The sequence below is a fragment of the Balaenoptera acutorostrata genome, chromosome 7, assembly GCF_949987535.1.
Source record: "Balaenoptera acutorostrata chromosome 7, mBalAcu1.1, whole genome shotgun sequence".
Lineage (NCBI taxonomy): Eukaryota > Metazoa > Chordata > Mammalia > Artiodactyla > Balaenopteridae > Balaenoptera > Balaenoptera acutorostrata.
This window is the reverse complement of record NC_080070.1, coordinates 93,924,780-93,939,721: the sequence shown is the minus strand read 5'-3', so window position 1 is coordinate 93,939,721 and position 14,942 is coordinate 93,924,780. Positions and strand designations below refer to the sequence as shown.

Below are 14,942 nucleotides of genomic sequence, written 5' to 3'. Positions count from 1 at the left end.
AAGCCAACTTTGCATTTCTTTTAACTTAAAAATCTTTATTTTCAAGGAAATCTTTTGAGTGCTATGCGTAATGAGGAAAATGATTTATCCCAATTGTCTCTTAAAACTTGTTTTCAGGAAAACCCGTGTACATTTCACTTCCTCATTTTCTACATGCAAGTCCTGAAATTACAGAACCTGTTGAAGGCTTAAGTCCAAATGAAGAGGAACATAGCACGTACTTAGATGTTGAACCTGTAAGCAAATACATTATTGATCTGATTGGTTTAGCATTTTTTAAATGAAAGAAAAATTAAGTTCTCGCCTTTCTGTCAATGACATTTATTGATGATACTTACTGCATCACAATCTTGACAAATTACTCAAAAATTTTTACTGAAGTATAGTTGATTTACGATGTTGTGTTAATTTCAGGTGTACAGCAAAGTGATTCAGTTATATTTATATATATATATGTATTTTTTTCAGATTTTTTTTCCCTTATAGGTTATTACAAAATACTGAGTATAGTTCCCTGTGCTACATAGTAAGTCCTTGTTGGTTATCTATTTTATGTAGAGTAATGCGTATACAATTACCTACTTTTATTTCAAGGAAAGTAACACTGGTTTCTTCCTGTTGTTGCTTATGAAATGTTGAGGTAATTCTATTTTAGTTTTTCAGCGTATGGAACTTTATAATCCTTTTTAATTGTTTGTAGGTCAGGGATAGTAATGATGGGTATGATTCTAATTGGCTTAAAACAATTTGGTATAAATTACAATTTTACTGTCATTTTATACTTAACTGCAAGTATTGCTTATATGAAGGGACATTGTAGATCATGAGGGATGAAAAGAGATTTTATGGGTATATGCGCATTTGAGGCAAGATCTATTATACTTAGCGTCAGGAAAAATCTATTAAATTTCCTATAGTGTAACAGTTTCAACTTTTAATTTATTTTAATATTCTCCTTTTCAAAAGTTAAATGACATGCCAGAATTTTAGTAGTCACGTTTAATTTTAAGTAATGATAGAAGTAGTATTATAATTATACTGATGACACATAGGTTCTGACTGAATATATATTTGACCATATATAATTTGAGATTTAAATTGACTATATGAGTTCTAAGTTTCACTGCTGTTGTTGATTCCCCAAAACCAGTTCAGATAAATATCACAAATTTAACTAAAACCTTGACAGTAGGTTGGGCAAAGAAATTGTGTGTGTGTGCATATATACACGTGTGTATAGGTCTGTATACACACATGCATATACACATAAAATGTAATTATGAAGTTATGTACATAATATTTAATACATCTAATTAATTATTTAATAAATTTCACAAGTTTCAAGTACTACAGTTTTACCTTAGGTTCTATATAACAGTAAAAATAAGTTTTGGATATTATAAATGAATTATTTAAAGGAAGTTGGTAATTATTTTAGTTTGTTCTCTTTTTAGATAACTGGATTCACTTTACAGTTTGCAAAACGCCTGCAGATCAATATACTGGTTAAGCCAGGAAAAAAAATTGGGTGAGTCTCTTGAACAGGTTCATTATGATTTTTAGTATTTTCTTGTCAGAAAGTGAGTATATGTATGAAATTAAGTGGAAATAATATAAAATTTCAACTTCTCTTTGGCTTAATATCATGAAATAACTACTGTTTATAACTTTCATCTTTAATTTAGAATTATATCTAGTGTGTATTGAAATTGTATTTACACATATTCTGGAATTAGTGTATGATGGTGTTTCTCATTTTGCTAGCTGTCCAAATATTCCCAGGACAATTGTTTCTAAAATTCAGTTTTAGTTTCCTGGGTATAAATTGTCGAAAGGGAAAATACATGCTTAGAAAAAGTCAATCTAATTAGAAATATGCATTAGAAAGATTTATAAGAGTGAAAGATGTCTGATAAACAGCCATATTAATATTTAAATGATTCATTACAGGGAACAAAAATCAAGGAACTTAGCAAGTTTAAGAGCAACTAATTTCTGAACATTTATTTACACTAGTAATTACTAACATTTCTGTTATATATGTGTATTATATTAGTATATATTTTCATAATTATTTTCAACGTTTATTACAGAGCATTAAAGGGTCTGAAGCAGAATTATATGGTGCCTATTCTTTGGCTTAATGAGGTTAGTATTCTTATCTATTAGTCACCAAAAACTGTAAACTTCCTTGTATATAGAAAAAGCTGTTAATGCTTGAAAATTAAACACATATGTATAGAATTTGAAGTTGTATGTGTTTCCATTACCTATACGGGCGAGTTTATATATTATTAATTATATAATTAATTATTTTGAGAGAACCAAGCCACACAGAAATATCAGGTTTATGTTAGTTTCCAGTGTTTTTATTTCAGAAGGATGAAGTACTTCCTATACTTTTAGATTATTTTCATAATACAACTAGTAAACACTTTTTCTTGTCATAGTGCTTGTGTTAGGAAAGAGTCATACATACATGTAACTCCAAGTAACTCAATGTGAATACTGTAGTGCTAATAAGAGCAAACCAAACTTATAAAGACCATGTAAGAGTAGGTGTCTGCAGTCTATCCGAGTGCCTAACAAGATATTTTTAGTACAAATCACGGAATTGATTAGCCACAGAATGAGGAAATGCACTACAGAAGCCTTCAGAGGAAAGAAACTGTTGGCCCTTGCCATTTCCTTCTGTCACTAGGAAACATCCTTCGGAAAACTGGAAAATATTTCAGTAAGACCTTTGTATAGATCAATGAAGTCAGTGTATTGGAGTGTGCTATATAACATGTTTCAAAGGAAGAAGGTTATATTTCTCTCTCTAAATATTCTACCTTGGCATTTACTGCCTTCTCTGACATGAAAAGGGAATTCCATTGTCTTTTCTTATAGATAAAGATGACTAACATCTATGAGGTGTTTTGAAAAAAGAGTGATACATAAGTGGAGAGTTTTGAATAATTTGCTCCACTAATCAACTGAAATAACGCTAATTGTTAACTTGATTACAGACTGGCACCATCGGTGATGAAAAGGCAGAAATGTTCAGAAATCAAGTGACTGGAAAAATAAACCTCCTTGGCCTGGTAGAAATTACCTTACTCAGTGTTGGTGTGGTGATGTTTATTGTTTTTACGATTTCATACTGTGCATGCAGATCAAAGAGAGTAAATTAAGTAAGTATATAACAAAAATCATATATGGCTTTAATAACATTAGTTTATATATTACTTGTTTTCATTTTATCAAAAAGAGGTTATAAACTAGGCTGCAAATATTTCTGGATATGTCTAGTCACCTATCATTTTTAACACATCCTTGAAGTTTTGAGATGCTTAATGTAAATTATAAACAAAGCCTGAATGAGTAATAAGGCCTATTAATATCAAGCAGATCACTATATTTCATCTTTATTATTGGAGGAATGGGCTAAATATGAAATTGTCACCTTTCAAAGTTAGAATGTTGCACAAAAGCTATATATGTACTAACTTTTCTTTTCTTGATTATTTCTAGCTAGTTAAATAGTTTAAAATTACAAATAATTAATTTAATAGATCACTGACCAGGAAAGTTTATGTAAAACTGAAAATGGTGGCTATTTAGGGAAATTAGAATTTACAAGGGAAAAGAAAATAAAAAGGGAAATTAAATAAGCTAGAAATTAATGAGAAATGAAAACTCAATAAATGATAGAACTAAAATTAGGTAAAAATATGCTATTTTTAAATGAAGATAGCATATTAATATATAAACAAGATTGTTGCATATAGTCATGCTGTCCAAAATCACAGTGTGCACTCTAGATGTTTAGTGTGGAAGCCCTGATGAATTACTACAATTCAGGAGCTAGAACTGAATACAACAATACAAGAAAACAGAAGACAAAAATGTTCAACACAGTAAAACCAAATTACTCAGAGTTTATAGGAAAAATCAGCTAAATGTAGACAGATTTGAGTTTTGATAAAACTGTAGAGGTGTTTCAGGCCTCTGTGTTTTAGGTATTACTGCACATGCCACCTTGTACATAGAGGAATGAATGTCTGACCCTATCTTCCCTAAGCCTTTCTTTACTAATCTTACTTGGCATAGGTATGGCCTGTGGGGGGGGGGGTGGAATTTGTCACTTACCCATAGTTTCTGTCCGCCCTCCCTTCCCAGGAACCTCAAAAAATATACACAATCAAAATAAAAGCAATATACTTGGTATGAAAAATCACAACTTCAATACAAGTCTTCTTGCTCTACTTCCAATCAGCCTGTTGACTGTAACCTGTCTTATGTCGAAATTCTAGAACTGCCACTGATAATTACTGAGCTTTTATTATGTGCCAAAATCATGCTAAATATTTTACATGAATTATCACAACTAATCCCTAATAATATTTCATGAGTTTCCAATAATTAGGGATTCATTAGCATCCATTCTATCTTATGGAGTCATCCCAGAAAGTTATAAATTTAAACTGTGCAAAATTGTCCATTTTCACAGTGTGAATCAGTCAAACTGAAGATGAAGAAAAATGAAGTGGAATTTTTGGACAATATTTTTCTGGATATGAAATTGAGAGCTTGAGACTAGGAAGGCAACTCCATTTTTTGTTCTGATTATTTCTGTCACTATTCACTCAAAAGAGGACTGAACAATTCTGCCTATAACCCACTTGAATAGATATTCAAAATGCTAACCTAATATATTCACATTATAACACATAAAGGAAATATTGCATCACCTTTAAGACCTGTCATTAGTCTAGTAACAAATAAGTTATGATTAAACAAAGTAATTCATATGAACACTTATACAATAGACAAAAAGATCATCCACTGAAAAGCCAAATTACAACAAAAACTACTTCTAGTGGGAAAATATGCTTTTCAAAAGGAAGTATGAGTCATAAATTTTTTCTGTACTGTTCTCTACTGAAATTACATGAACAATTTCATCAGTGCTTAATGAGCCCTGAATGCCAATTATCTTGGGTCTGTACATGGCTCTATTAGGGTGAAAGATTGAAAACTTTCTAGAGTGTCTTTGTCAACAAGTATATTGGTTTGGCTTAATATCTGACTGTTACAGGGAAAAGCTACTGCTCTTTACACAACGATACGTCTTTTTTCTTTTTTCTTTACAAATAGAGAAGAACACTGTTCTCTGTAGATTACCTGATTTACTAGATTTAGAAGAATCACAGATATAGATTTCCTTAAACAAGCTTCAGTTTCAAATATTATAATAAATTATGCCTTTGGGAAGATTTATAAACAATTGAAAAATAAGGAGATGGATGTACAAGAGGGAGTAAAGCAAAGATGGTGGAGCTAAGGTGTGAGTTTGCTCAATGGATCACAAAGAGAATAAGCCAATAGTCCTTTGGAAAGTAGTAGTATATACACCGCTAAATGGAGGATGGTCTGAAGGGACAGCAAAGAGTGGAAATGCTCATCCAGAGCAGATTTAACGAGCTACCCCTCCTTAGCTGGCCATGCGCAGCTCTTGAGAGCTGGGAAGCAGCCTTCCATGTATCCTGGAATGGGAAAATAATTGCCTTATCCATGAAGTTCATCAGAGAATTTTTCTCTGCAGCTTGAGAAATTGGGCTAATTACTAGAAAACATGACATCTTCAGTATTTAGAATTCGAATATTACCTGTTTTATTTTTCCATGACTTTCTGATAAGTACTTACCTTTCTTCTGCTTTCCAGGAAGCAAATGAGCCTTTACATTTATGCACCAGCTACATCAGGACCTTTCTTAATATCGACCTACAAAATGAAGATTTAATATGCTTTATGTTTGCAAAACACGTCTTATCTTATAGTGGAAGAACTGGTGGCATTTGTTTTTTTTTTTTTTTTTGTACTGAGCAACAGCACATTTCTAAAGGATTATTAAGATGTCATTAAAATCCATACTTTGAAGAAAAACGGCACCTTTTAAAATTCAACATGTTCACAATGGAATGGACTTCAGTTTCTACAGATGTGGCTTCAGCATGGTCCAGTTATTTTTATTTGGTTCCCTTTTGCTAAATTCAGAAGAGGGGTGGATGTTCTAAACAATCCTGGACCCTGAACTCTTGTCTTCCTCATCAAAGGGAAAACATAACTACCCTCATCAGTGTCCCTGCAATACACAGACCCCAGGACTGTCAGGACATTGCATTTCATGAGTATCAACTATTCTGAAAGACATTTAAGAATGGAAACTAAATGACTGGCCTATGAACCATTTATTAAATATTACTTAATTTTCTTTCCCTATTAAATCCTACACACAGAATGAGCAAGCCTTATCACCATGCTCTTTATAACAATATGGCTCACATTTTTGTCAGTGCTAATGCAAATGAACATGTTTGGGGACTTTGTCGTTTTCCACATTCTGCGGCTCTTCTGGAAATCTGAGTAGATTTTGATCTTTTCACTCAGTTGCATACAACTTATGCTTGGCAACTTCAGAATGCTGTGCTAGTATTAAGAGATGTAAATGATAATAAAGAAATTATTGTGTGGGAGATTACAAAGAGTAGAATGTGCATTCATGGTTATTTGTTGTAATATTTCTTGCTTTCATAGTCGCCTCAGAAAGACTGGTTTCAAACATTAAAAAATGTTGCTCCTTAAATTCCTGTGCTTTTGTCCAGTTCCTGTTGTGTCACAAAACATTTACTCTAGTTTTCTGACCGATGTATTCTATCTGAATTTTTATTTCTTTATGCATCTATATTTCCTTCTGAAGCATTTCTAAATTCAATCTTGACCACTTTTCCTTCGCTAATTTTTTGAGCCAGTTGGGGGAAAAGGAAATACAAAGGTACTTGGTCAGGCTTTAGAGTTGCAGTACTTAAAGTCTAGACTATGAAGGATCTTTCTTTTTTATTAGAAGACGTATTGTTAGGTAACCCTGCTGTCTTTAGCAGGGGTTCACTTATGGCAGAGAGCACTAGGCCCCCTAAAAAGGCCCCCCATAGAAAGGGAAGGTGGACCACATTCTGTCTGTGTTTTACACACAGAGGTTTCTAGGATAAAGTATTAGTAACTGGTTTGTTTAGATATTAAAATCAAGAATAATTAATCTCCTCATGTTAGCTGCCAGGGTAAATACTGAAAACCCCAAACTGAGATACCACCAGTTTGGAAGGATTGTTGGAAAATCTTGAAGATACTCAAAAAACACTGATGTAATAATGTCCTCTCATTTATTGGGAACAGAAAAAAAGTATCCCCCTAAGATATGGACATATGAGATCCTAAACATCCTCTTCTGATACTTGAGTCTACTTTCGCTGTATTAGGATATTTGTGGACATGTTGATCTAGGAGGAATATAAAGGATACTTCTTTAAATCTTAAACTAAGTAGGGCTGAATGATGTAAAGTAGAAACTGTTCAAAAGAATTGGTTGAGAAATTGCATATCCACCTCATGGTAGAACTGCACAACCAATCAATTACTCATTTTTAAATCTTCATACAAAAATGCATCTCATAGTATATAGGTATCAGGAAAAAGGCTTTGACTTATGTGTCTATAAATACATGAATATTCTAATCTTTACCATTCATCACCATGTTTTCTCTAAATTCTATTTATTATGTATAAGAAGAAAGATAATTCATCCTCAAAGATAAGTGAAATACATTAAAAATACCCAGTAGAAAAAAATACTATTTCCTTTAATAAATGGGAGATAGATTTTTCATATAAAAAAATAGATTTGGATGTGTGTGTGTTTCCACGTGCATGTGCATATGCTGAGTTGGGAGTGGGCGCTTTTGGGAATGTGTTAAACGTGACTTGTTTGACCTAGAGAAGGTGTCATTGTACACATGAATGAATTTGTATGTTTTATTCTATAGAAAACCTGCACCATCTTGTACAGTGGTACATTTTCATTCCAAAGTATGTTTAATCACCACAAAACTATAGTCGTTCAAAACTTAAGTTTGAAAATGTATAGCATATGCAAAGGAGTTAACATAAGTTAGAGAATCTATATAGCATCTTAAAACGGGTGAAGGCTTACTGTTGCTGACAAGTACATGAAAAGAGCTATACAGCTTTCAGTTCTCAGAAAAAGAGAAGTAAAGGGGGTATCATTTCAGGAAAAAATGTACTAATAAGGCAAATTGGTTATCCCTGAAAATTTGTTCTTGTGAAAGTGCTGGATATTTGTATTTGGATTTTTACATGTGAAATAATCTGTCAATCTTAACCCATTTTCAATGTCTGAGCTACACATTAATTATCTTTGGAGCTGGAGTTTGTTGCAGGTGTGTTCCACCTGTCAGTTCAGTGTTTCCGGTTGAAGTTCAATGTATTAGAGACACTGTGGTTGCTCTCTCTTTGTCTGCCTCTTCTGGTCCATCTACAACTCTAAATAACCACTCCATTCACTCCACTTAAATGATCACTGCCCATTACCCTTTTCTGCATACACTAACAGAATTACCTATGATTGTTTTTTCTGAGTTATTTGCAGCGAGCTGAGTTAATGAACTAAGAATGAGTCAGTGTTGAATATCTGTATCAAATACATACAGGCATACTCTGCTTTTTCCTTTCCTGGCTCAAAGGAAGCTACATTTTTAAATATTTGTGAAAATAAAAACTTTATTAGAAAAATGATTTGCTTTTCATTTATAATTTTTGAATGTGCTTGACTTCAATATTGTTTGATATTGCTACTATAATTGTATATTAACTGTTTTTGTCTATGAGTTATTGACATATTAACTATTTTATTTTCCCAACTGTTCTCAGATGCTAGTAAGCTTATGTGTACATACTTCAGAAACGTTCCATTCTACACACTCATGAAGGAGAACTGTGACATACCTAGGAAAACAAAATGTTTTAAAGTTTTATTTCTTTAATTGTGTGAAATCTGAGTCGGGTGCCTCAGCATAACCTGTGAACTTGTTAAAAATGCAGAATCTCATATGCTAACCCAGATCTACTGAATCAGAATCTGAAGTTTAATAGGATCCCCCGGTGATTTATATACACAAAAAATTGAAAAAGCCATGATTTAAGTCATACTGAAATTGGACCACTGTGTAACAGTTTTATTTGACCTGTTCCTGGTAATAGTTTGATATATCAGCAGAACAACTTAAGAGAGCAAAGCTATATAAGCATACTGAGATGAGAAGAAACCCATCAGACTTTAAAATTTGCTATAAATATTCTACTAAGTTTTGTCATTTGACTGTTGAGCTTGTAAACACTATTTTCAGATGGTAATAGAACTATCTATATGGCAGAGTAGAGGGTGAGGTAGTTCTAACTTTATACTCTCTAAATTTTCTGGAATGTGTTCTTTGATCTGCTTGACAATATTTATGACAAGTATTCATATTTACTGCATGTAAAGTAGCAGATAGGTCAGGGGCAAGTAAGAGATATTAACATTGGAGATATTCCCCAGAATTTATCTGAGATGGAAATTATCCACCAGAATAAAGGGACTCTTCAGCATCCAGGAGTCTTATATATTACACAAATATAAATCCAGCCTATTATTTTGCCCAGAGTAAAGCTCTGTAGCTGCAGAGCTACAGAGCTTTACTCTGGGCAAAATAATGGGTTGGATTGCTTACTTGCAGGATGTCTGGAGAGGGATAAGGAGTAGGGGCAATGAAGAAGCATACAAAGATGAAGGCTTATTTCTAGAGGAGAATGAGTGTCTACACAGTTACAGAAGAATAAATAAGGCCAGTGTGGAGGAGAGAACTGAGCTTGGAACTCGCTAGGCTCAAAGAGCCCAGTTGACAGCTATTGTTCTTCTCTAATCCTACCCTCAGTCTACATAGTTGAGGACTATGGTCATTATGAAAAGATGGGCCTACATGAAAGGATAGAAAATAAGTGGTGGGTAGTTTTATAAACTCCACTTCCTAAATATTAAAGAGGAGAATTTAGTTATTGGAGACTTCTGAGGAACCATCTTAAAATAGAAATCTGGATTGTGAGAAAGTATTAAATATCTTCAGATTTTGATAGAGACCAGGGAGCAGGATTCTAAAAATTTTCTTCTGAAACTTTTTTGAAATATTAACATACATTAGTGTTGCACATTTTCCCATAGATATCTGAATAATCATTTAAAATTAAAGGTCCTATAAGATTGTGAGAATTATCTGTATTGATAGTCAGCCACTTCCTTTTGCCCATCTCCATTCCCTTCCCACCCCAGCCTGCCACCAGCACACATGTAGCATGTTTCTAGAAGTATAAGAAGGGGTATCAGTGGAGTAACCAACTGAGTGGGCAGTTGAGTCACTAGGATTCAGAAATTTCTTCTACAAATAAATTTCTTGCTGAAACGTGTTATTTTTCTGTATTATTTATATTTGCTGTGTTATTAATGAATATTTACCTCTGGTTCCAGTTGAAGATGGCAACATAGGAAGATCCTGAACTCACCTTCTCCCACACACACTTCAAGTCTACAGCAACATAAGGAACAATTTTCTCTGAACTAACTAAAAACTAGCTGAGCAATTCCATGAGACCCACAAGGGCACAGAAAAACTGAGAGATGACTCAGTTAAAGAGCTCACATGCTCAGGCTCACCTCCCCCAGGGCCAGGTACAGAAGCAGCAGAACAAGAGGCACCCAGACTGTATATGAAAGAGGCTCACTTGCTAACTTTAAAATGTCAGACTGAGGCGCAGGCATCTCATTTAATACACATATAGGGGCCTGCTGGGATACTTTTGGGGGACAGAGGCTGGTGACACCATCTTCACACTCTTCCTCTGCCTTGTTCCCGCAGGTGGGTGCCACCTCCCCCTCCCTCCATGAGCGCCATGCTTATGTACCCCCTCTTCCCCACTCCAGTCAGAAGATGCCGATTTCACAGTCTCCCTCTGCAGTGCTAAGGAAAACCAGAATCTCCCATAATGGAGTTTTACATTAATTTAATAATTCAGTTTTTATACCTGATTCCCTGGGTTTGGAGGCTGATTCCCAGGGGATACCCCTCACCTGGCTCTAGAGGCCAGAGGGCCTTGTGTTCCTGAGTCTCATGGGACTCTAACAATCAGACTGACAGTTCCTGGCACACTACCATGCCAAGGACACTGCACAAACAAGAGACTGAAACACTGCCATTCTTTCTGTGATAGAGGTGTATTTGCTTGCCCTGGAGCTTTGACCTGAGGGGCAGACTTCAGGATTGGCATATATCTAGAGTCCTATGGAGATACTCTCAGGGAACATAGGCTGGTGAACACCAGCTCAGTTTTCTCCCTCTGCCTCACTATAGCTCACTGGTAACTTCCAGAAAAGAACTATTTTACTAGTCTGGAGCCCTGATTTTTGCAACTGCCATTCAGGGCACATCTCCAGAACACTTAGTTTTGGAGGCCAAAATGGCATAAAACTATGATCCCACCAGACAGTATAAGTCTGCATAATTTAAGAGCTGCAGCATAATTTAAGAGGTTCCAATCAGCCTGAATCTAAGTCCTTGGTGAGCTCCTCCTATTTGGGATGCTGACAGGTCTTGCACACGTGTAACTACTTTGAGCTATTAAAAATAAAATAGGCTGCTTGAATCACAAAGGTGTGAGAGAAAACCAAGAACTAGGGCACAGATGAATGATATGGTTCATTTCCTACAGAAGACCACTCCTTTAAGACTGAGAAGGAGGGCTATTACATCTCATGCACAGAAACCAACACAGAGAAAAAAGCAAAATAAAGGAATATGTTCCCCCCAAAAGAACAAGATAGAACCTCAGAAAAAATCTTAATGAAATAGACATAAGTAATTTACCTGATAAAGAGTTTAAAGTAATGGTCATAAAGATCCTCCTTTAACTCAGGAGAACACAATGAGAACTTCAACACAGAGACAGAAAATGTAAGAGACTGCAAAATAAAAGTCACAGAGCTGAAGAATACAGTAATTAAACTAAAAATACACTAAGGAACATTTAATATCAAAATAGATGAAGCAGAAGAAAGGATCTGTGAACTCAAAGACAGGGCAGTGGAACTCACACAGTCAGAATACCAAAAAGAAAAAAGAATGAAAAAAAAACTGAAGACAGTTAAAGGAACTTATGGGACAACATCAAGTAGACTAACATTTGCATTACAGTAGTCCCTAAAGGGGAAGAGAGAAAGAAAGGAGCACATACCTTATTTGAAGAAATAATGACTGAAAACTTGCCTAAGTTTGGAAGGACACAGACATCCAAATCCAGGTACACAGAGAGTTCCAAATAAGATGAATCCAAAGAGACACTGATCAAGACACATTTTAATTAAAATATTAAAAGTAAAAGACAAGGAGAGAATCTTAAAAGCAGCAGGAGAGAAACACCTTGTCCCATACAACAGAACACCCATAAGACCATCAGCAGAATTTTTCAGCAGAAACTTTGCAGGCCTGAAGGGATAAGCATGATATATTCAAAGCACTGAAAGAAAAAAAAAATTCCAACCAAGAATATTCTACCCGAAAAAGTTATCATTCAGAGGTGAAAGAGATAAAACGTTCACAGACAAGAAAAACCTAAAGGAATAATTTGAAGATGATATAATACTCTACTTAGAAAATCCTAAAGCTGCCTCCAGAAAACTACTAGAGCACATCAATGAATTCAGTAAAGCTGCAGGATACAAAATTAATATACAGAAGTCTGCTGCATTTCTATACACTAACAATGCAATAGCAGAAAGAGAAATTAAGAAAACAATCTCATTTACTATTACATCATAAAGAATAAAATACCTAGGAATAAACCTAGCTAAGGAGGCCAAAGACCTATGCTTGGAAAATATAAGACACCAATGAAAGAAACTGAATCCCACACAAACAGATGGAAAGATATATCGTGTTCCTAGATTGGAAGAACCAACAGTCTTAAAATGACCATGCTACCCAAAACAATCTAAGATTCAATGCAATCCCTATCAAATTACCTATAGCATTTTTCACACAACTGGAACAAAAGATTTTGAAATTTGCATGGAAACATGAAAGACCCTGAATAGCTAAAATAATCTTGAGAAGGAAGAACTGAGCTGGAGAAACCATGCTCCCTGACTTCACACAATACTACAAAGCTACAGTCATCAAAACAGTATGGTACTGGCACCAAAACAGACACATAGATCAGTGGAGCAGGATAGAGAGCACAGATATAAATCCATGCAGTTATGGTCAATTACTCTACAAAAAAAGGAGGCAAGAATATGCAATGGAGAAAAGACAGTTTCTTCAACATGTAGTGCTTGGAAAACTGGACAGTTACATATAAAAGAATGAAATTTGATCATTCTCTAACACCATATACAAAAATAAATTCAAAATGGATTAAAGACCTAAATGTTACAGCAGAATCCATAAAGCTCCTCAAGGAAAACATAGGCAGATCAAACTTTGACATAAATCACAGCAACTGTTTTTGGTTCCATCTCCTAGAGTAATGGAAGCAAAAACAAAAGTAAAAAAACTGGGACCTAATTAAACTTAAAGGCATTTGCATAGCAAAGGAAGCCATAAACAAAAGGAAAAGACAAACCATGGACTAGGAGAAAATATTTGCAAACGATATGACTGACAAGGGCTTAAATTCCAAAATATAAACAGCTTATACAGCTCAATATAAAAAAAAAAAAACCCAATCAAAAAATGCACAGAAGACTTATACAGACATTTCACCAAAGATGACATTCAAATGGCCAACATCCAGATGAAAAGATGTTCAACACTGTTAATTATTAGAGAAATGCAAATCAAAATTACAATGAGGTACCACCTCACACCAGTCAGAATGGACATCATTAAAAAGTCTACAAATAACAAATGCTGGAAAGAGTGTGGAGAAAAGGGAACCCTCCTACACTGTTGGTCAGCATGTAAGTTGGTGCAGCTACTGTGGAAAACAGTATGGAGGTTCCTCAGAAAACTAAAAATAGAATTACCATATGATCCAGCAATCCCACTCCTGGACATATATCCGGAAAAGACAAAAACTCTAATCAGAAACAATATGTGGAGCCCAATGTTCATGGCAGCACTATTTATAATAGCTAAGACATAGAAGCCACCTAAATGTCCATTGACAGATGAATGGATAAAGAAGATATATATATATATATATATATATATATATATATATATATATATATATACACACACACCCACACAATGAAATATTATTCAGCCATAAAAAAGAATGAAATAATGCCATCTGCAACAATATGGATGGACCTAGAGATTATCATACTAAGGGAAGTAAATCAGACAGAGAAAGACAAATATCATAAGATATCACATGTGGAATCAAAGAAATGATACAAATAAACTTATTTACAAAACAGAAATAGACTCACAGACATAGAAAACAAACTTATAATTACCAAAGTGGAAAGGGATGGGGAGGAATAAACTGGGAATTTAGGATTAACAGATACACAATACTATATATAAAACAGATTAAAAACCAAGGACCTACTGTATGGCACAAGCAACTGTATTCAATATCTTGTAATAACCTAAAATGAAAAAGAATCTGAAAAGAATTTATGTATATACGTATGTGTGTGTGTTTGTGTATAACTGAATCACTTTGATGTAATGTGAAACATTGGTAAATCAACTACACTTCAATAAAAGAATAAAAAATAAAAACAAATAAAAATAAAACCAGAAAAAAATAAAGAAAATAGACAGAAAAAAAAAGCTAAAAGAATAAATTATCACTAAACCAGTCTTACAAGAAATGTTAAAGAAATTTTTTAAATGAAAAAAGGGTGCTAACTAGTAACAAAAAAACTTATGAAAATATGAACCCCACTGGTAAAGGTAAATATTTACTAAAGGTAGTATAAAGGTTGAAAGTCAAAAGTAGTAAAAATAACTGTAGCTACAATAATTACTTAAGGGGTATACAAGATAAAGACGTAAGTATG

At 34.1% G+C, this 14,942-nt stretch overlaps 1 protein-coding gene across 2 annotated transcripts in view; it reads left to right on the top strand.

Moving 5' to 3' along the window:
• Positions 1-6,632, top strand: part of LOC103019875 (platelet glycoprotein 4-like) — a 59,735-nt gene extending 53,103 nt beyond the window's left edge. For both annotated transcript variants that reach the window (XM_007187128.2, XM_057550575.1), the window contains 5 exons: positions 118-236; positions 1,455-1,528; positions 2,094-2,148; positions 3,012-3,176; positions 5,711-6,632. In XM_007187128.2, coding sequence (XP_007187190.2) covers positions 118-236; positions 1,455-1,528; positions 2,094-2,148; positions 3,012-3,176 — 413 coding nt within the window. In that variant the 3' untranslated portion in view covers positions 5,711-6,632. The remainder of the gene's footprint in view (positions 1-117; positions 237-1,454; positions 1,529-2,093; positions 2,149-3,011; positions 3,177-5,710) is intronic.
• Positions 6,633-14,942: the final 8,310 nt, after the last annotated feature.